The sequence below is a fragment of the Manis javanica genome, chromosome 7 (assembly GCF_040802235.1).
Source record: "Manis javanica isolate MJ-LG chromosome 7, MJ_LKY, whole genome shotgun sequence".
NCBI lineage: Eukaryota > Metazoa > Chordata > Mammalia > Pholidota > Manidae > Manis > Manis javanica.
In genome coordinates, this window is record NC_133162.1 from 5,536,166 (window position 1) to 5,558,778 (window position 22,613).

General features: G+C 48.2%; 1 protein-coding gene across 1 annotated transcript in view; it reads left to right on the plus strand.

Moving 5' to 3' along the window:
- Nucleotides 1–22,613, plus strand: part of C7H10orf90 (chromosome 7 C10orf90 homolog) — a 201,228-nt gene that overhangs the window by 124,049 nt on the left and 54,566 nt on the right. Inside the window, exons 3-4 of the mRNA XM_037010946.2 lie at nt 8,604–8,698; nt 15,614–16,736. Of these exons, the coding sequence (XP_036866841.2) occupies nt 8,604–8,698; nt 15,614–16,736 (1,218 nt within the window). The remainder of the gene's footprint in view (nt 1–8,603; nt 8,699–15,613; nt 16,737–22,613) is intronic.

Consider the following 22,613-nt stretch of genomic DNA (forward strand, 5'->3'; position numbering starts at 1 on the left):
CATACGCATGGGTACATTTGGGTGCATATCCCTTGTACCCAGGATGTCACCCCACCCTCCAGGGGAGACCCTCACTCCATCCACCTGCAAGAGGAGCCGCTCCTGGACACCAAGGGCAAGAGGCATGATGCCTCAGATTCCAGGAGTCTCAGAAATCAACTAGAGCCTAAGTAGCTACAGAACCGTGAAAAGGCTTTTAAATCATCTCTATTACCACAGAGATTACACCATAATTTTCTGAGAGAGATGTAAATTAGTTGTAAAACTGTGGCAATAATACATTACATTTTCTCTAGGACTGATTGTATGACAGGCACTGTGCTGAACCCATAGAAACCTCTGTTTACTTCATTTCATAGTTCTGAGCCCTACAGCACCGATGCAGTGTGCCTTTTACCTAAGAGCTGGGGCTTGGAGGTCATGTGACTTGTCTGAGGTTATCGTGTTAGGAAGTGGGGGTGCCAGGCACCTGGTCCTGGGGGTGAAACTCAGACCGCTCCATCAGCTTTCTCATGTTTCAGATGAGATGTTATCAGATCCTGCAGATTCTGTCCCATTGCTGCCCTTTTCCATGTGTTCAGGGATGATTAATATCGCGAACTCTCATCTTGAGGTCTGTTGCACATGTGTTCCTCGGCAGGTGACTGAAATGGGACTTAGTTTCCTCCTCTGTAAATGAGGGTAATAATAGTACCCTCCTCATAAAGCCATTTTGAGTGTTAAAGGAGGTGACACCGTATCCAGCATCCCTCTTGCAATGAACTGCAATCAATTTTAGCAATTATGATGTAATAGTGACATTGGCCAGACTCAAACCACCTTGGGATTAGTCAGTGAAATTTACATTGGTCTGGTGTTTATGAAACAGCTTACAAAGCTGCTGTCTGTTTATATAATGCCATACTAGCCATGCCTTTTCCCAGGGGATAAAACCACTTTCCTTATGAAATGGTTTATTTCATTTGAAAGGTAATAAGTTATACAGTTTATCATATGCCCCCTCCGGCCGTGGCTATTGCAAACTCACCCTTTGTGATTCATCTAGTCAGTGTAATCTTTAGCCCAGGCTTTATGGTTCAATGGTTTCTCCAGCTCATTACTTGCTTTTTTTAAGTCATCGTTTTACCAGATTTTATCTTTGTTGTTAATGATAAGCTATCTCAAATGTTGGGTATAAATTATTATAAAACAATGTTCATTATAATTTAATGTCAGAGGTGTTTGATGAAATCCTATGAAAACCAACCGTTCTTGTAACAGCTTGCATGGTAAACAGATTGTGGTATTGCCCAATTTTCTAGATAAACTGGTTTGCAAAAGTTGGTAACAATATATTAGAAGTAGGTTAAACCAGATTGTGATGTTATCTGAATGTATTTTGAGAAACAGCCTCATCAAAATATCATCAGGTGAAAAATAAAGTACAGAGAAGCTGAGGAGAAAGAGAAGAAACTTGTATTTGACCGTAGGCAGGAGATAAAGTACTTGTTTGTCTCACATCTTACAGGGCTCTGCAGAAAACTTTTAAATAATGGTCATGCAAACATTTTTTTAGTTGTCAAAGAAGCCTCAGATGTAAACATCAAAGCCACGATGGCTGTTCATGCCAATGAGAAATGGCACCGAGGTGGACTCTGCGCCCCCAACTCTGGCGGTCGCGTAAACATTCCGGCGACTTCATCACAGGTAGCGCACTTGGAGGTTCTTAAGTTCAAGGGAAAGTCAGAGCTCCACTCACTCCAAGAGTAGTGACAGATGTCAGCTGTGGCCATGTTTCCTTCCCTTAGCCGAACACACCCTTGTCACTAAGAGACCTTTGAAACAGAGTAAAATGTCTGAAACGCCAGTGGAATATGACTAAACTCTCTGAATAAGGTATGTGTTCTGGTTTTTTCCCTACAGGTCAAACTGTTATCAAAATGTAAAATAATTTGTGTATTCGGTCAACATTCGGTGAGTGTCTGCAGTTGGCCAGACACTGTGTTAGGTGCGAGAGGAAGTAAAATAGGCCGTCCTCTGAAGACTCCCATCAACTTGGAGAGACTCAGGAACAGATAATGACAGACGGTGTAGTAAGGATGTATGGAGGTAACAGCCTGCCGGGGAGCAGTTGAGGGCTGAACTGTGCTCCCCAAAAAGATCAGTGCAAGTCCTGACCCGGGACACTTGTGAATGTGACCTTGCTTGGAGATACAGTCTTTGCAGATGTGATCAAGATGAGGTCAGACTAGATTAAGGTGAGCCTTAAATCCAGTGGCTGGTGTCCTTGTAAAGAGAACGAGCTTTGGGGTCACAGGGCAGATGGCCAGGTGAAGACGGAGGTGGACATCAGGGTTACTTGGCCGTAAAACCACGGGCTCTAAGGATTGCAAGCAACCTCCAGAGAGGAGTGAGAGGCGAGCAGGATTCTTTGAGGGGTCCTTAGAGAAAGCGGGGTGCTGCCAACAACTTGATTTCAGATTTCCGGCCTCCAGTACAGAAGAGAATAAATTCCTGTTGTTTCAAGCCATTTTGTTTGTGGTCACTGGGGACAGCAGCCCTAGGAAATGAGTACAGGCACCAGCCGGAGGGCCTGTGGGGCAGGGGCGGACCAAGACGCCCTTTTAACAGGAGGTGACCTTGAGCTCTATGGAGGGGGATGAGCCAGCCCAGTTGAAAATTGGGAAAGTCAGAGTCACGGGGAATGAAGCCGGCCACATCTGGGAAGAAGTAGGAGGCTGATTTTAAGGACTCCTGCCCTGGACTCTGGGTCCCCAGGAGCCCCCGCACACGAGCTCGGAGTTTTCTGTGTATGTTTCCCAGGACCTTTCTGGGGAGGAAATGTATCCCTGTCACTAGAATTTTCAAAAAAGCACGTGACCCCAAGATCGCACCCTGGCCGTGTCAAGGGGATTTGTGGGAACCCGACAGGAGATGAGGCTGGTGGGGTCACCAGCTTGATTGTGACCTTGCGGAGACCAGGCAGCCCAGGGAAGATGGAGTGGCTGGGAGGCAGCAGGGCCCTTTTCATAAAACAGGCCTTGGTTCTCAGTTGGACATTGGGGTGCAGAGGGGTCCTCTCATTTCCCATCATGGGTGCTGGAGGACAGTGGCCACTCAACAAGCTAATGGAGACAGAGTGGGAGGTGGAGAGGGAGAAGTGGGGGAGCAGCGGGGCTTGAGGGCGGTTGGTCAGTTCTCTCTCCAAACAGCCAAGTTGGCAGCGACTTGGACGCAGCTGGTTCTAAGGGCCGGTGCACACAGGCAGGATCTGGGCCCTTCCTTGGCGCTGGTTTGTAAAGGGGGCAGAGACCACTGCGCATCTGACATCTGGTAGGAGGGCTTAGCGGGAGAACTAGGGGGTGTCAAGGAGAGAACCCCCAAAAGAAGCTGCGGGGGAGAAACGTGGGCCAAAAACTATGTCATTCAGGAAGTCAAAGATGGAAGGAGCTTCCGGAGACGTTGGGTAGTGAAAGGGTCACACCTCACAGAGGTGATTCATTTAATTTAAATCTGAAAAGTGATTCTCTCTGGGATACATCTATTTTGAAATATTAAGAAAATATTGTTAAAGGCATGGTGAAAATTCAGAGAAAACCTTGACTCTTTTTAAGATTAGAAACAAGGGAAGGCACGTCCAGTCCAAGAAGTGGGAATTGGATGTACGTTCTCCGTCCCTGACGTGAATGCAGATCTGAAACAAATGCTTACTAAGCTAAGGGAGAGCTGGGGTGTCCCCCTCTGTGCACCACTCGATGGATCGGTTCCTCGGGCCATGCATGCATGACGTGGGTTGTCTGCTGTTTTTGTAGAGGAGAGCCAGCCCCAGGGGTGCTGTGCGGGCCTGTGTGCGGTTCCTTGCCCATATCCCGCGCCTCACCCAATATGCCACCTGCTAGTCTCCAGGTAGGCTGGGTCTTTCTGCCTTTGTACTTTTCCTTGTCATTTCCACATTCCCTTCTAGCTAAACTTGGGGTGCACCACCTTCTCCCCACCACCTTCCACTTGTGTGTAAATCCACCCTGTCCTGCAAAGGGGTTTCAGGTATCCCCCTCCCAAACCTTTCCCGGGCCCCTTGGCTGGGTGCGGGCAGAGGTAGGCAGCAAAGCTGTGATTTCCCCTTAGTTGTGGGAGGAGAGGGCATTTACCCACCTTCGCCTCTCAGCCCAGGGCCTCCAGCACCCTGAGGGCTACCTGAATGCCTGCCCTATGGCTGAAGCACGCGTTCCTCCGGGGAGGAAATCTGGGCTCCAGAAGTGCCTGCTCAGGGCCTCATGGCGTCCCCGCTCATGTTGCTCATCATGCTGTGGCCTCGGGGAAGGGACCCAGAGTCGGGGGATGGCTTGGGATGAGGGGCTCGGGCTGATGCAGACGGAAGCATGTACCATCCTTCCAACCTCAGGAGCGAAAACCTCTTCAGACATGCTAGTGTCTGAAGTCATTGGTAAAAACCCCGTCTGGATGCCCTAGGTGTGGTTGTGTAAAAGCCATGGGTGGTTTTGAACCAAAGCATTAGGTCACTCCATCTGTGGAGGAGCTTGCCAGCCCGAGACCAGCAGTGTTCTTGGCCTTGAGGTGCACTGAGTGTCCGAGGGGCCTTGGTAAAGCACAGACGGCCGAGCCCCACCTGTGCTCCTCATCTAGTAGATGCAGGTCAGTTGGTGGGGCCCCAGAGCGTGCACTTCTAACACATCCCCATGAGGCTAAGCCTGTTGGTTTGGGGCCCGCAGAGAGTCCCCATTCTCACAGCACAGTGGGGCGGGATGCTGTCGGGCTTCCAAGCAGTGGAGCCTGAGGCTGGGATTGGGGGGCCTGTGGGAGGGGCTCTGTAACTGGGAATTAGGGAGGCCTGATCAGGAAGGGGAAGGAGCCAGCAGGAATGGGGTCCCAGGCACAGTCTGGCCCTCGCTGTGTACTCTGGAGCATAAACGACAGACACGCCCTGGATTTTGTTCCCACAAGAGTCGCCGCAGGCTGTAGGCCAGCATGGAGAGAGGTATCGTCTCCCATCAGGACCATTCTCGGAAAGCAGCAAAGCTGAGAGCCGCTGACAGCTACCCTCCCCAGAGCGGGGGGGATGGGAGAGCCCCCTGCAAGGGAAGGGGGCAAGGCATGAACAGAGTCAGCTCCGGGCTCCCATTTCCTAGAGGGGAAACTGGAATCGAGGAGGTAATGTCAACCACACAAAGCTGCACAACTAGAATTTGGACCTGGGCTGCCCTGCCTGGCATCATGTCCTGCCCACACGCTGCCAGTTTCCTTTTAACCAGGACAATTTCCTGATGCAGAGTGGAGTTAAGCCTGTGGCCCCAGGGCAGGCACCTGCCCTGTGAGAGATCGGGGATAAACCAGCTCGCACTGTGGAGGGGAGGAACAGCCGACCGGCCCCCCTCTGGTCCTTGCTGCAGGGTTGGGTGCAGCCTGACCTGGTTTCTGCCCTTTTCTGTATTGGAGACACATCCCCTCTCCTGTGAAACTGATGTACCCTGGATGCTGGAAGGTGCCCAAACTCCTGTCAGTCTTGCCCTTGCTAACCTGCCCCAATGTCCACCAGCTGTTCCTTACTCAGGGAGGCCAGTGCAGGGTCACCTGATGGCAGGGGCCTCAGTCAGCGTGATTGTTACATGGTCAGGTGGAAGGGGACTGGGCTGTGTCCTCATCGCATGCACGGCCCTCCGCTAAGTCCTTGAGGGTCATCATCTCCTTATTCCCTGTAATCCCCCGAGGAGACAGGTCTTGCTTCCTCTGACACATGGGAAAATAAGACTGATGATTTAAGTAGCTTGCCCAAAATTACTTAAATTGCCCAAGTGGTTGGTAGCAGAGATGCATTTGAATCAGGGCCTTTCTTTCCCCAGTCCATGCTTTTAACCACTGGGGTAACTCACTCCTGGTGTCTTTTGGGGACATGTTAATATCAGGCATCCTTATGCTTGGCTTCAGTCAGACCTCGTTTCCACTCAAAAGCTGGCTCATGGCTCTCAGTCACAACTCACTGGCTTTATGGATTCTTGCACACATTAAAAAATTTTTCTTAATGTTGCAATTACGTGGTTCACAAGCTTTTGATTTCTTTACGTTCAATAAACAATGCATTATAAGTACTTGCCCATGTTGCTAAGAGACTGTGTTTTAAAGGTCCTACATTCCATCCAACACATCTGCCTCAGTCTCCCCACCTTGTCTGTGATGGGCACAATAGTGATCCCTGTCCTAATGCTCAGAATCTGTGGACATACTATCTTTCATGGCAAAAGGGACTTTGCAGATATGATTAAGTTAAGAACCTTGAGATGGGGAGATGATCCTGGATTATTTAGTGGGCCCAGTCTAATTGTAAGGGTCCTTAAAACAGGGAGGTAGGAGGGCTAGGGGGAAAAGGGGCTGTGAAGACAGGAGCAGAGATTGGAAGGATGTGGGGCCACAAGCCCAGGGATGCTGGCAGCCTCTAGAAGTTGGAAAAGGCATGGAAATAGCTTCTCACCTACAGTCTCCCAAAGGAGCTGAGCCCTGCTGATGTCTTGATTTGAGCCCCCTGGGACCTGAACTGAACTTCTGACCTGCAGACCTATAAGATAACACACTTGGGGGGTTTAAGCCACTATGTTTGTGGTCATTTGTTGCAGCAGCAATAGGAAACTAATGCACAGCCCCTGCTGGTCTGATGGTGGTGGTCTCCCTCCTCCCAGCTCGAGGTGATGGCACTTCCCAGTAGTTAAGTTTATTGCACTTTGTTATGTTCCAGGCATTGTGCTAAGGATGAGTTAGGTAGGTCACTCAATCTTTTCCAGGAGCTCTGTGGAGCGGGCACTATTATCTCCACTTCACAGCAGGGAGCCCAGGGATGCTGAGCAACTTGCCTGAAGCCTGACCTGAAGTTAGAGACCCTAGAAGGCTGTGGTCTGACTCCAGTGACCACCGACGCCACGGTGACCCTGACCGTCTGGACCTGGGGAGGGGCTGTCTTGGGCCTTCTCATTGACAGTCATGACTAGTGCCCTTCTCAAGTGTCAGCCCCAGATCCCGCCCCTGGGGCAAACACTTTACATAGGTTACCCTCAGTGCGCCAGTGGCATGAGAGGTGTTACTCTCTGCATTTTATGGATGAAGAAACTCAGAGAGGGTAACAACTCACCCACTGCAGGCAAGCGTGTGGTTGGGCTGGGCTGCAGACCTGGGCCCGCCTGGCACCCAAACCTTACTAACTCTAGAGTTCTTAATCATGGTGCTGCAAGACCAGAGCCAGGACATTTCCATCTTCATCAGCTTGACTGTCAGTTCATCATGATGCATTGACTCTGCACAGAAGTCCATGAGGTCTTTCAGGTCTTATATTTGTGCTTCACGGAAAGTAATCTGTGTACATCATCTTGGATGACTGTTTCTGTCACTCAATGGCAGGCATAGCTGGAGGCACAGCCCCATGTCCATGTTAGAGCCGACGGGGGCTCTGTCCTCACCTGAGGATGAGAAGAGACATCAGCAAGCTTTGGGTTGGTCAGTGGTGTCCCTTGAAATTTCCTGGAGCCCTGTCCTCACCCCTTTGCAAATCACCACACTTGAAAATGCTATAGCGTATCATTTTCCCCATAATGCTTTAAATTATATCTAAATTGTTTAATGAACCCTTCTCATGAGTTGATGAAGACCAGACTAATTTAGAGAGCTGCTTTCTTAGATGTCTTCTTTTCCAGCACCAGCACCAGCTGCTGGGGAGCCATTCTTGCAGGCTTTTGAATATCTGCATGTGGAGGCAAAACTGTTACCCTGGGCTGTGGAGATCGGCCACAAAGACTCTTAGGTTCACCCCACCTTCCTGCGTTTGGTTTCCATTCCTGCATGAATAACAAGGCACCCAGGCAGACGACGCATGTTCCCAGGTTACATCTAAGAGCGCCTTTCCCTTCTGTCTAGTGCTCTGTGAGGCTTTGCGGGGCAGGCTTGGTGAGTGAGCATTCCATAGACCTGCCTGTTGTCAAGCCAGCTGGTGGTGGGGCCAGACGAGGACCCAGGCCCCTCAGTTCTTGGTCCACTACAGTGTGCACCTGAATGCGATGATATTCCCAGCTGTCACTGTGACACACGTTGGTGTGCAGGGCTGTCCACAGTGTCTCCTCTATCCTCACAACATCATCACAAAATTGTCCTCAGATATTGATATTCCAAAGTAGTTGCAATACCAGTGTCTGAGTCGCTTCTTGCTCCTTTGAGAACAGTTGTGCTAAGAAGATGAAAGTTGGTCTTGTATTTCAGCCCTGCTTAACTCTAGTGGTGTTGGGAAACCTGCAGATGCCATTCGCTTTTCTTCTGGGTGTGCACTCAGGGCATGGGAAGACGTGGCACAGCCGAGAGCGTTCAATTACTACTGAGCCTGAGAAGATAAACAACATATGGGAGAAGGAAGCAAGCAGCCTAGCATACTAGATACCAATGAACTCAGCCTAAACAGAGGGCGTGGGATGAAAGGGCAAATGCACAGGGTTTTACCACAGGTCAGAATTACTAGATTTACTGTTGGCCAGCATAATCCTCAAATGGGTGCCACTTGATTTATAATAGAATTATATATTCCATTTTATCCTTTCCTGTACTGAACAGTACCAATATTCTCCCCTTTTGCCTAGGATTACAGGACAGCCAGTACCATGCAAACGACCAAATTGCCTTTAAAAATCTCCATTCTGATGTTACAGAGAAGAAATCTGACTTTGCCACTGAGGTAATGTATATTACTAACTTCTAGAGTGTCAGAAAAATGCAGCCAATGATAAATATGACCACTGGCCTACTTGTGATGTTTGCATTTTATTTTGTTTAGTCAAAACTGAATTAAGGCAGCAGAAAATCTACCCGTGGATGACTGAGGTCTGTTGCATTAAAGTATGCAGTGCATATTCAATTATTCTTGTATCATCTTCACCAACAATTAATAAATTTGCAGTAGCATAGAAGAATATGGTGGTTGAATCTCAGTTTTGAACCACAATTAATCTGCTGGGGAGAGAGTAATGGCATAGCATTTCAAAGGTGGAACAGAGGTAATTTGAAATCTAACAAGCTAGAACAGTTGTTTATATGCAAAAAGTGCCAGTGGTCTGAAATAGGGAAGAAAATAAGAGGTCATATTTATAAAATGAAATGTTTCTGACTCTAAAGAACAAAGAGCTCTGGCCCAGTGGCCAGTATTGCCAGGCTCATCTGATGGACCGACTCTCTCCATCCTTCCCACGATCCTGGGTGGGAGGTATTTCCATTAAGCCTTTATTCAGAGGAGGAAACTAAAGCCATGATAGCTCCAGTGATTGACCTGCCCCCAAACCTTGCAGCTCGCAAGCTGAGTGTCTCCAGAGCTGCTGTTTATCTTGCTCTGAGAGGCTGGCAGAGAGGAAGGCTCATTCCAGTTCACAGAACCTAAAATAGGGACTTTCCTGTCTGCAAGAACTGTCTGGTTTACGAGGCATCTGTTGTCTTTCACAAAGGATATTCTGTTGCCAACATTTTGTAATTCTAAGAGTGGAATTATACTAATCAATCTCACATAGTAGATTAAATTAGCAAGGATATCTGTAAAAAAATAATTTCCCCCAAAAATGCTTGTCTCAGGTATTCTCCTTGGATTTAGTTCTGCATTTTATACAGCTTGACATTTCCCTCAGAGTCCCCTGGCCCAAGGTCCCGCACGGAGGGAAAGGCTGCTCTCCTGGGTCCTGAGGTTTCATCTTCCGTCTTTAAAGCCCTTTCTCTGTGAAAGCACCAAGCTCACTGGGGGAAGGTGTAAAGACGTGTGGCTATAACTAATGCGCTGCCTGGGAGCAGGAGCAGAGCCCCGTTGCAGGGAGGGAGGCAAAGACGACCAGACATGGGTCCTTGAGAGCCAGTGCTGGGAGGAGAGGCCCGACTCCAGGGGAGGGTGATGCTCACGTTGATCGCTGCTCTTTTCAAGGAGGGTACCAGCTGAAGATCTTTCTCACCTTTCTTCACGTTGAGCTGGCAAATTTCAACATTTTCCTGTGGATGTTAAAATTAGCCAGTTTGGTCATGAATGATATTAGACCTTTGAGGCCATGTGGCTGGGTCTCACACAGACACACAGATCTGCTCACAGTTGATCATTATCTGTGACTGAGTTAAATGAAGCCCAGAAACCACACCTTCTAAGCATCTGCTTCGGCATGGTGACTTCTAAATTTCCCTCCTAACTTTGAGCTCTTGAGCCTGTTGCTTTGTGCTTGTTATAAGGCTTCTAAGAGATGATGAAATGCTGCAAACCAGTGCCCTTCCTTTGCAATGGCTGTAAATCTCCATCTCTCCTCCAGTGACCACACAAGATTGATCACTCTCCCTTTCAAAATTCATTGAAGCTGTAGCAATGATATGCAGGCGCTTCTGCAGCCAAGCGATTATTTAAAAGGAGTGAAATATGGAACAGAGTTTTCTTCTTTAAAAAAACATTGTTTAAATTTTCCTGTTAACAAAAGTAATTCCATGTACACCCTTAGGAAAATACAGAAATATATAAATAATGAAATGTTTATATGTATTTCATTCCCATATTTTTCCCATGCATTTTTTTTTTTACATAGACTGTAATGTCTATCAACTTTAATGTTCCCTTTTATTCCACAGAATTCAGTCACAGGCACTTGGGCATGTCATTCAAAGTCTTTGTAACCTTTTTTTAAATTTCTCCGGAATATGATGCACATGTGGATGACATGACCAACTTGCCCGGGTTTCCTCCTTTAAAAACCATTTAGATTCTTGCTGCTTTTTACTTTTATACATTACTCTGCATCAAGTACTAGTAATTTGGTTTCTAGTGAATTTGTGGGAAGACAAAAGTTCCAGGATGGAGAGGAAAAAAGCTCCCATTTTTCTATTTATCTGAAAACCATCTTTGCCTGCTGCTATGCACCAGGGTGAAGTCATGTATTTGAAAACATTCTCACCTTTGGGACGAAATGCCACCAGGCTGACAGATTACCTAGAGATGGCGATTCTTGATCAAGTGAGAGTAAGCGTACTTGCAGCCAAAGTGGGGGTAACGTACAGTGTGTTAGTGGGGAAACGGGACCAGTGGATCCATCTGGCAAAGGCAGTTGTCAGCTGCAGAGCAGCAATGGGTGAGGGAAGAATTTTCTCGTGGAGAAAAATACAGATTTCAAAACTCTAGCTTGGAATAGATGCTTTTTACCCTTTGGAGAAATAAATTGTTACAGGAGTGCAAGCGCCCTCACTCTGGTGGTTGAGGATCTGATTTCTCTGACTGTCCACTGCTTATCTCTTTGTTACTTCGATTTATGAAATGGTGCCCTTCCTAGTAATATGCCTTAAGGCATAAATATAAAGTTAAAAACAGTCAATAGAATGCATAAAACTATGAAAGCAGTTACCAGCACTACAAAACCATATTTGAAACATTTCAAAGGAATCAATATCTTAAAGCAGCATTTATGAGAAAGGAAATGTACAGATGTGAGTGTTGTGTGGTGATACCAGGAAATGGGTGCTTTACCACCAAAGCAAGACGCAAACTCCGAATACTCATTTGCCCTCTCTTTGACCTTGAATGTTCTACTTTAAATCAAGGTTATTTTCTCCCTGATGTTACCTCAGTTGATTTTATTTTAGATAAAAGATACCTGTTTTTAAAGTCATGTTCAGGTTAACCCACTATAAGGAACAGATGAGTGCCACCCTAAAATAGCTTAATTGGGAATGATATTTGATATAAAAAATGTGATTCTTTTTTAAAGGAAATTTGCCCTGTTTTAAAAGCAGTAGGTCAATTTAGGGATATCAAGTAGCCCCTCTGTCTTGTGTCTTTCTTGATTTCCCAGCCCCAGCAGAAGAACTGGACACAAAGTGGTATATTGTAGCCTGTAATGGACTGAATTGTGTCCCTGCCCCAGATTTATATGCTGAAGTTCTAACTTCCAGTAGCTCCGAATGTGAATGTATTTGGAGATAGAAGCTTTAAAGAGATGATTAAGATCAAATGATGTCATTAGGGTGGGCCCTCATCTTACCTGCCTGGTGTCGTTGTAAGAAGAGATTAGGACCCAGGCACACACAGAGAAGGAAAATGTGAAGACTCAGAAGGAACCAACCCTGCTGAAACCTTGATCTTCAACTTGAAGCCTCCAGAATTGTGAGACAATAAAATTTCTGGTGCCTAAGCCATCCAGATTGGAGAACTTTGTTCTGGCAGCCCTAGCCAAATGATACTGATTTTTAAGAGGTTGGCCCTTATCTTTAATTACTTAATGGATCTCAGTGAGAAAATCAGGTTTGATAAATACATCTTCCCATTCAAGAGTCTGATGTATATTGAAGAGAGAAGCTTGCAGTGTATCCTTTTTACTGTCTCTCTGGTTATTGTTGGGACTATTGTCAAAGCTGAGTCTGAACACCCATAAGAACTTGGTAGAATCTAACCTAACCATTTCTGCCCTGATAGTTTGATTGCCTGTTTGATGTTACCTACAGTCGGTTAACTCCAGAGGCCGGAGGTTTTCTCAGCACCCAGCTCAGAGCCTGGCAGGTAGTAGGTGCTCAACAAACACTTGTCTGATGAGTGAATAAATAAATGGTTTGGCCATGGCTTTCTATTATGAATAACAAGATTTTCATCTAAAAAGGTTACATTCATTCAACATCCACATGAGCAAAATGTCAATGTAACAGGTTATTTCCATTTATGCAATTCAAGAAAACTGAAGTGCGTTCATTATAAATTCCACTGAAATATGGTGTCACTTTGATATAAATACCCCTCGTTCCTTCATAAGTTTGATTATATCGGATACCCACCAATTTCTGCTGCATTACAAGGAAAGTCATACCAGAGTTAGATAACGTGTTCATGCATTGAAAGGCGCTTGCACATCTGACCATCACCATTTTTGACCTCCAAATCTTACCAGTGAGGTCAAAAAGGCAAATGAGTTATTTTCTGCACTGGGCTTCCATCCGCATTTATCCCCCAGGAACAGTGTCACCTTCACATATGGAGCGATTCCAGAGCTTCAGATATAAGTTCAAATTCATGCTGTTTATTATTAACTTCCTCTCATCTGCTTGCATCTGACTGCATCAGAATCACAGGTGCACTTGCCAGACCCCCGGTGGTGAACTGGTGGCTGGGTCTCTGTCCTGCCCTCTTGGGCCTCTTGCAGGGATGCCCACAACCCCCTGTGCAGACCCAGGACATCCCTCCAGGTACTCAGGTAGCCCTTGGGATGTCCCCATCCTGGGCTGGCATCCTTCCCTCCATAGCTGCACAAAAGAAGCACCTGGCAGCTAGTTAAAAATACGATTTTCCACATAGATTCTGATCTACTCTAGGTCTAGGGAAAGAGGAAGAAGGGTCCCGAAATCTGCATTTTTAATACTCCTCCCCACCACAGGTGCTTTTTATGCAAGCAGTCCCTGGTCCAAATGTTGGGAAACATTGCACTGTAAAATAAGACCAAAGCTGACAAAAGATGGGTATTTGTTCTTTCCTCCAAAGACTGGTGTCTAAGGAATTCCTACTAGATATGATTATGTAGTTGGTAGGGTACATGGGAACCAGTATTATCAGAATTAACTTTAACTAAATGGGAGGGTTTGCATACCAAGCCAATGGGGTAGGTGCCAGGCACACTTGTCTGCAAGCTACAGCCATAGAAAGTGCTATGGAGAGAGAAAGAGAGAGAAAGAGAGAGAGAGAGAGAGAGAGAGAGAGAGAGAGAGAGAGAGAGAGAAAGCATCACACCTGAAAAACACATGGGCCCCACCCCCGGGGGTTCTGATGTCATTGTTTGGAGAGGAGGCCTGAGCGCCGGGCCCAGGTGGCCGTCATGAGCAGCCGGGCCAACGACCGCTGAAGAGGAGGCCCTGCTTTGAAAGAGGAGATTCCAAGCAGAGCCTGGCTCTCACTGGCCATCTGAAAAGGTTGCTGGTGATAGTTTGACTTTTTAAAAAATGAAGTGAATTTTGAGATGACTCTCTTACCCACTTTTTCTTCACCTATCTTCTCTTTTGAATTTGCAACTTCTTGCATATCATTAAAGTATAGCCATGCGTTAGGTGGTGCAGATTGCCCATGAAAAGTGGGAAAGGGGAAAACCAAGAAAGGCTGAGCATCTTGCCAGTAGGGATGCAGTGGCCTCGAGCGCTGAGAGCACATGTGCTGGTCCTCCCGTCCAGAGCCCAGCTGGAGGAGAACGTCACAGTAGCTGAGTAAGAGAACAGTAACCCTGCTCTAAAGGAAAGAAAAGCGCCACTGTGACTTCTCGTCACATCCTTGGGAAAGAGAACAATTAGCTCTCATCAAATTCTCTCAGCGCATCTTCTGGAGAAGAATAGCAGCCCCCTGACTCTGTCTGTGTTTTCCAAAGTGTGGTCCTTGGATCACCCACATCAGAACCACGGGGATGTTGGTTAAAATGCAGATGCCTGGGCTCCACCACAGACCCACAGAGTCAGAACCCTGGAGCCTGGGGGGCCCACAGGGGTAACATTGCTGTGGTTCTCAGGCACCGTGGAGTTCTAGAGCTGCAGCCGGAGTGCTGAGCTCTGGCTGTGCCTGTGGGCTCTTGACATGGAGACTCATCAGGTAGTGGGGGCTGAATAGTTACCAGTGTTGTTTGGGGTCCTGTGCAGTCCCAGGCAAGGGTTCATTTTAAGCATGAAGAGTAATGAGCATGGAAATGGGGGCTCAGGGCCCTGTGAGCGTCCACAAGTGCTAGGGTGCAGGCACCCACGTGGCTCCCTCAGTGTTTTATACAAACTGCAAACCACCAGGACGGAGGAGCCTCCTCCTGGTTAAATGCTTTATCAAAGATCAGCCCATTGTTTTGGACACATTAGCAATTCACTCTTAGGACATATGATCTGTTGATGGGGACGCATGCAACACCATGATCCTCACGCAGGACAGACCCTTGCTGCAGTGCAGGGAAACCACACCATCTCAGCCCTCTCCCCACCCCACCCCATCCCCGTAAGTGACCGTCACACTCACCGGGGTGGTCTGGGTAATCGTCGAGCTTGGGCCTTTGACTGCCCTTGCTCTGCTCTCCGGGATTTGACCCCCCCATGATGGCAGGCACGGGGGGCAACTGGACTCCAATCTAAAGAGCAAAGGTAGAGGCTTGCTCAAGGAAGTCGGAGATGGAGGCAGGGAGGGGCCTCCTCGCGGTCACATTTGTTGTTTTCCACGGAGGAGTGCTGACTTGGCCCCGCGTGCCCCTGTGCCCCCATGTCCCAGGCCGCCTCCAGAACTCTTGTCTTCCTCACCCGTGAGTCTGTGCACCTACATGCAGGCGCTCCTGGGCACAATGGAGGTGATTATCAAACTCTGGTGATCCCCATTCACACAAATAGCATTACATATGCTAAGAATAGTCACACAGGGGAGAAAGCCAGTTCCCAGAGGAATGCCCCTGTAATGCCTGACCGCCCCGCGAACAGCGCCGTGTGCCCTGCTCCTGAGCGCTCGGCGGCGGCCGCAGGTGTGTGCTAGAGGCCTGGGGTGTGAAACAGTCAGGAGCAAAGCTCTCCAGTGTCCTGTCGGCCCTTGAAGGAGGGTTTAGTGTCTGCATGACAATGCGCTGCTTGAATAATTGCAATCTTTTTCCATTTGCAGGAGACTCTGGCATCTCACAGCACAAAAATGATTTCATCCATAGTCATTTCACAGCTGATTGATGAGAATAAATCAGAAGAAAGAGAAGAAAGTGGGGCCGTATTTCCCGGGCCATGCGCAGTTGCTCAGCCCCCCATGCACCCTGCAAAGCAATCATTGGCTCATCGCCATGGCGTCGTCCTCAGCAGGGCATTCGCCTTCCTTCCTGGCAGATTAGGGGTGCAGACCCTGGCCGAGGAGCGAGGACCCGAGACGGAGCCACCACCCCAAGAGGAGAGGCCGTGCGGTGGGCCGCAGAAGGGGTTTGCATCCATCACCGTCACAGCCAGGCGCGTGGGCCCCCCGGCCAGTAGCCTGGGGTGGGAGGCCCTGGGGGGCTCACTGCGCGCCAAGTGCCCTTCCCAGGACACTCTGCTCGGGGTCCCCTCTGCCTGGGCCAGTGGGACCCATGCACGTCGGCACCACGGACATTTTGCCTGTGCGGAATTCCCCCAAAGCAGCTCTGGGATGAGGCTGAAGGTTCCAGCGGCCCACGCGCGGCTGGGCGAGGGCCACGAGTACTGGGTGACCCATGTGGAGAGCAGGGAAGATCGCTTTCCTCCGGGAAAGCGCCCACTGGTGTTCAGCTCCTGTGTCCATCTCAGGGTATCTCAGCAATGTCCAAAGTCCATTTACTATCTGGACAGGTCCCTCTCTGTCCCCATTGAGCCACCTCAACTTGCTGGCCCTAAAATGCACAGGTCAGTCCTGTCGCTCAACCTAAATTGCAGTTCACACCGATTGACACCAGATGGAGCAGATGGCACAGCTAACAGAGGGCCAATGGGCAGCGACCTGCCAGAGACGCTCACAGAGGGAACCCCCGACCTCCTGGCCCCGCACTGGAGCCCAGCTTTGCCAGGAAGGTTCCTGAAGGAAAACCCTTCGTTGGGGCCGCTGCCTTTGGGGACAGGCCCATGTCCTCGGGGTGGCTCACTCCTGCTGGAAAACACAGACTTCACTGATGTGGGAACTGACCGGGTCACTATCAGAGAAGGGCAAGAGGACCATGTGCCTCCTTGTCACACAGGCGGCCGTGTCAACCGACTGTCCATTCACATTCCCGGCTGGAGTTACATGGCAGGTGAGTGACCACCTATCCTCGGGAAGGGGCCACCGAGCACAGGCCTGTGCATCGCGCCCCCAGGGCTGGTGCCCGGCTCCCATGGGGGGGGAGTGAGTTTCTTCTGCATAACTTAGTCTACGTTCTCAGTAGAGTTCCTTTCTCAGCTCTACTCAAAGTTGGCAGTTAATAGCTCAGGGTTGATGTCTGCTTTGGGTGGATTTTTTTAGATGGCACATTTGTAGACTATGAGAGACCCTTCCTCAATGTTTTGTTTCCAACAGTAGTTCCAGACCCAACGTAACAAGTAGGAAACTATAGACCGTGAGTGCATTTAATTTAGGGCCACATTGCTCCCAAAGAGGATGAAGCGCTGTCTGCTCCCAGATGTTCTGTCTCTGCTCTGAACATCTGAGGATCTGGAAGTGTCTGGAATGCTGCACTTCACTTTTCAATCAGATAGTTGATATTTATGGATTGGCCTTCGAGACCTAAACCACAGAATTTCACAGTGGGATGTGTGTGTGTGTGTTAGTGAGTGTGTGTGTGTATAATAACAGTGGGACATTTTCAAGAAGAGGAAAATTGGGGACTTGTCATCCATGCCAAACACAGGAGCAAGTTTTCTGTTTCCTTAGTTGTATTTTCTGGGGTACTTCAGCTAAAAATTTGTTGCTGAATCCCAAGATCCCCCTTCTGGCGAGATTAGGAAGGGGAAAGCTGGCCTTAGCCAAAGGTCAGATTTCTCTCTCTCTCTCTGTGGTAAACTTCTGATTTCAGTTTTACTTTCTGCGATAGACTCTGGCTTATGAATTGGAGACTTTCCAATTGGGAAAAATAGTTAAAAATAACAGTAGTAAAATTGAAAATGCAGCATATGCATATTAATTTTATGGTGCAGTTTTTGTCCATTAGGCTTTATTAATTAATAAAAATGACTGTAAAACATTTTAAAGCTATAATGTGTGTAGCAGTGTTAAATGATATAATTAATTTTAATAAGTGTATATGTATTGAATACCCAGAGATTTTTGAAGCCATTTGACACTGTGTTAGGATTGACCAGACTATCAAAATGCCTCTGAGTGTTACAAACTTTTTGCAAGAAGGAAAATGTAAGCAGCCATCAGTGAGGCAAAGATGCGCCTCACTTTAGTATTTTAAGAAATTGTTCAAGCCAACCACTTCCTTACTGATGAAGATTCCAGAAATATACGATTTGTGTTGCATGCTTGCCATCCCCACTCTGACTGAAGCGCATCCTTGTCTTTATGTCATGTGTGATGATTTGAAATAATATGGATTTATGGCACTTTCACCAAAGGAGCTTTAAAAAGCACTGGAGCCAGGTCATTTTGGAGAAGAACAGCAGTAGAGACAATCAATCCCCCAAACTTAAAAGTTTTTGGCTTTGGTGCAGAGAAGAGTCTTGATTGTGACTCTTTTGAGTGACGCCCCTGTAACTGATATTCTTAGGCAGAGAGCATGAATTAGTTCCACTTCCCATGGGCCGACTTCCCTCAGAATAACTCTGAATCCCAGAGTGTCACACGTGGAGCATTTCAGTGGCTCTAAATCCCGTGGCTTCATTCTACCATTTAAGGAAAGAGATTTGCATGGAGGCCAGGTCACCTTTTTCAGCATTGCTGATCTATTATTTTCCAGTGCAGTGAATGCAGATAAGCCACAGTAATTCTCTGAGCCTGTTTCCTCTTCTGGGTAACTGGAGAAGGGGTGGATTTGCTGTTCTTGAAGGTCTCCTCAAGCTTGAAATAAGTTCTGCTCTACGTGCTTGAGGTGAAGCCTGTGATGGAGTTTTCGGGGACTCTAGGTTCTTTCGTCATGAAGTTCAAAGCCACAGAACCTTGGGCTCATCATTTTGGTCATATGCCTCAGATGTGCAGATATGAATGTGGGTGCATGTACATGCGTGCGCGCACACACACACACACACACACACACACACACACACACAAACACCAGCCCTCCCTGTACTTCTGTGCTTGCTCGCTCAGAAACTAATTTGCAATGGAATGTATTTCTTCCTGGGTGACAAGAAAGCTCTTCTTGTCCATGCGATAGAATTCTTACCTGAAATTTATAAGCATGATTCACAGACTCTGAACAACCATAGTCTGTCTAGCCTGATCTACACAACGCTTCAAGGGTTGCTCGCTGGCCTTCAGTCTGGACTAAGCTTTTTAGCTTAATGCCAGTGTTTTTCGAAGGTGGTGATGCTCATTAAAACTCCAAGGAGCTGTTTGTATTTTCTGGTCTGAAACTGAAATTTGTGTGAGTCTGTCTTGACAGCCTCCTGTGGCTACACATGCTATTAGTGGTCTTCATATTTCATAGTTACTGAATCTGATTCTTTTTATCTGAAGGACTCCAAATACCTCATGAACATCCTCTCCAGCCAGCTTACTGACATTCAGCGGTGAGGCAGGTGCGGCCTGGGAGATTCTACAAATGGAGCAAGACAATTTTAGTTCTCGTGGCTAGGTCATTAGACAGAGTCCTATAAATTGTATTCATGAATGAGCCTTCCCAGAACATGCACCCAGAAAGATTGCTAAGATAGGGAAAGTGGGATATTCACAAACACTGTGCGGTACGGCTAGGCCACGTCCACTGGGACATAGCGTTTGAACAGACACGGCAGGCGGTATGGCGGGGAGACTCTTCTCCAGGAGCTGGGGCTTAGGACCTGGCTTCCACTTTGCTTATCTCATTCCCCATATGCTTATTCCTTACACATCCACCGTTAGTAAGCATCCTGCTATCGCGCCTGCTGGATGGGTATTGTACAACTCCCCGCACATGTTGTAAGGGAGAGGTTTTACTGTCATATTGACACCGTCATTATTCTCCTCCTATCAATGACCCCAGCATGCGTTGTGGAAATCTCAGATGCCAGGCTCGGGCTCCATCCATTGCATCCATTACTTCGAATCATTTATTGCTGAACCATTCAGTAAGAGTATCATTATCCCTAATTTGCAGATGAGACAAATGAGGCTTGAAGATTCAATGATTTGCCCAAGTCCCTGTGGCCATTTAAGTGCCACATGAGAACCATTCTACCCCACCCTTCCTGGTGACAGCCCTCGGTAGGATGTAGGATGGTGGGCACTCTCTCAATGGTGGACCCTGTTTCCACTGTCACTAGAAGTTGACATTTGAAGACCACCTCTTGGATGTATGGAGTAGTATCAATATTTGATGGCCAGATACCCTGGTAGAATTAGGAGAGTGAGCTATATGGTTAATTTCTAATTAAATATAATAAGCCATGTCATTTGATACAGTTAATTTTTTTGGTTCAGAAATCCTTCGCAGCATGAAACCCTGTTCTCTGTACTGTTCTAGGGGACGTACAGTATTGGTCCAAGAGGTTCTCTCTTTGTGGGTGTTGCAGGCCTACAACATTAGAGACTTGGATACATTACTTCTTGGCAGTTTCATTTTGCATTCATGGCCTGGATCTAAAACTTCTCCCTCTTTCCAAGACACCCAGCTGATTTTGTTAGGTGCTTTCGGAGAAGAGACTGTTGAACACACGTTTTGCCCACATCTGTTTGCCCCAGACATCGACATTCTGTGGTGGACACTGTCAGCATGCCCAGCCAGGGCACCAGCTTCTGACAGCATTGGTCTGAGAGGTCCGCAGTGAGTTCGGCATCGCTGGAGATCAGAGATGTGAATGGCTGGAGAGATCACCAACCGAGAGCTGTACCCACCAGTACTGATGCTGTGATCTAGTGCTGGTACCAATTTCACAAAGGTTGTACCTCTGCCCCTGAGGGAAAAATAAAAGACTACGTGTATATATGCCACACCTACCAGAGAGGTCTGCATGAGACTCAGTCCCATTAAGGACTTCTTACTAGAGGAGATGAAAGTGATTTGAAGAACCATTACTTTACAAATGTGGTTTTTCTTTAATAATCTAGAACTGGGGCTGGTAAACTTGTTTTGGCAAAGGGTCAGATAGTAATTAAGTGAGGCTTTGCAGGCCAGATGGTCTCTGTAGCAATTACTGAGCTCTGCGGTTGCAGAAAAAAGCAACCATGGACAGTGCATAAATAAATGAATGTGGCTGTGTTCCAATAAAACTTTATTTATAAAACAGGCAGTGAGCCAGATTTTGCTGACTCACGTCCTGCATCCTCCACGACAAACTTCACCTTATTTGCGTGTTGGAGGTTGGGCTCTCTGGAAATCCAGCTCTGAGATGGAAGTTAACAGGTGATACTGGGGACTGGTCTTGGAAAGGGCAGCGTGGATGGGAAGTGGAGACAGCAGGAATGCTCTGTGACGCAGTCTATGAAGGTCTTTCTGAATCTGGGTTTTGTATGGCCCTTCAGAGTTATTCTGAACTGAGGAAAGGGGGTTGGGCCTCCACACCACCTGGGCAGGGGGTGTGACCCTGGGTGGCGCAGCTTTCTTGAGCCAGCCAATCGCCATAGCTGTGGTGGCTGCTGAGAACGGTCTTCCCACAGGGCTCCCAGCAGCCGGGGGCCCTGGTCCTTTACTCCTTAAGGGCCTGACTGCATCACAGAGCTTGACACTAGCCATTCTGCCACTTAATCTACTTCTGCTCTGTGACCTTATAATTCTGTAAAACAGGTTAAGAATCTTGCAAGGCTGGACCTGGGGCACTGGGGTGGGGACATGATGAGGTGTGGACCTTGGCACCTGTAGGAGGAGGACAGTGGCGAATTCTGCTGTCCCACCCTTGACATCCATTCATTCATTCAGCAAATGTGTGTCGGACAGTTGCCCCAAGTGTGAGAGCAGTGACTGGGACCGGGGTGGCGGTGGTGGATGGGCTGAGAAGTGAGCAGATTAGGGGGCTGTTTGAAGGTAAAGCCCACAGGGCTGCTGAGGATCAGATGGTTTGGCAGGGCCCATGGTGACGGAAGTGCCTGCAGATTCCTGAGGCTGCCTCAGCTCCGCCGTGCTTCCCAGCTAGACAGGAAGCCTGTCTGCCGGTGGCCGGTTGGCTCTACACAGGACCGCACACCTGCTCACGGTGTGTCGTTGAGGACCAGGCGAACCGTCTTACAGTGATGACCTCTTACCTTTGTGAAGTTGTACAAGGAGCACTGGGCAGAAAGAGGTTTTGTGTTTTATTGTTAACAGGTAAGTCAGGGAGTGTTAGAACCTGCTGGAAAATGGGCAACTAAGCCTGGCCCCTGGGATCGAGCCGCAGCTGGGGAGTGAGAATCAGCCAACCACGCCCGGGGGCCAGACTCAGCCCTCCTGGTTCTGTCGTTGTGTGTCTGCTTTGGCACCACAGCGGCAGAGCCGGGTAGCTGGGACCCACAAGCCTGTAGTACTTGGTAACTGGGCCGTTGCCGAAAACGTGTGCCCTCTCCTGCTCAAGGGCGAGCTCTGGGAGACTTCGGGCAGGCTGCGCTCCTGCAAGGTCTCCATGTTTTCCCCTGAGTGAGAGGTGGGAAGATTCTCTCCTGAATGCTTCTCTCCAAGCCCATTAATTTACTCCTTTTTCTGGCTGTGGTTTCTGTCACAGTAGCTGAGTAGATGAGTCCAATTCTCAGGTTAACTCTTGGAATGTAGAGGAGATGCTCAGAGCCAGAGAGAAAGCGTTCTTGCCCGTGGCCCCCAGAACCCTGTTGACTCCGGCTCACCTCCGCCTTCCCTGGCTGGCCCCTCCTTGGCTGTCCCCCCATCCCTGCTCCCCACATTCAGGGCCCACCAACATGCAGCCTTGGCATGCAGCTCCGCCTCGTTCCACGTCAGCAGGACCAGGCACTTCTGTGCCACCTGCCATTGTCAACAAGTAGCGGACACCTCCTGCTAGTACCAGGCCAGAGGCCCATCTTGACCTCCTTCCCTCACTCCCGGGAGGTTGGCTGTGTCCGCCGTGGCACC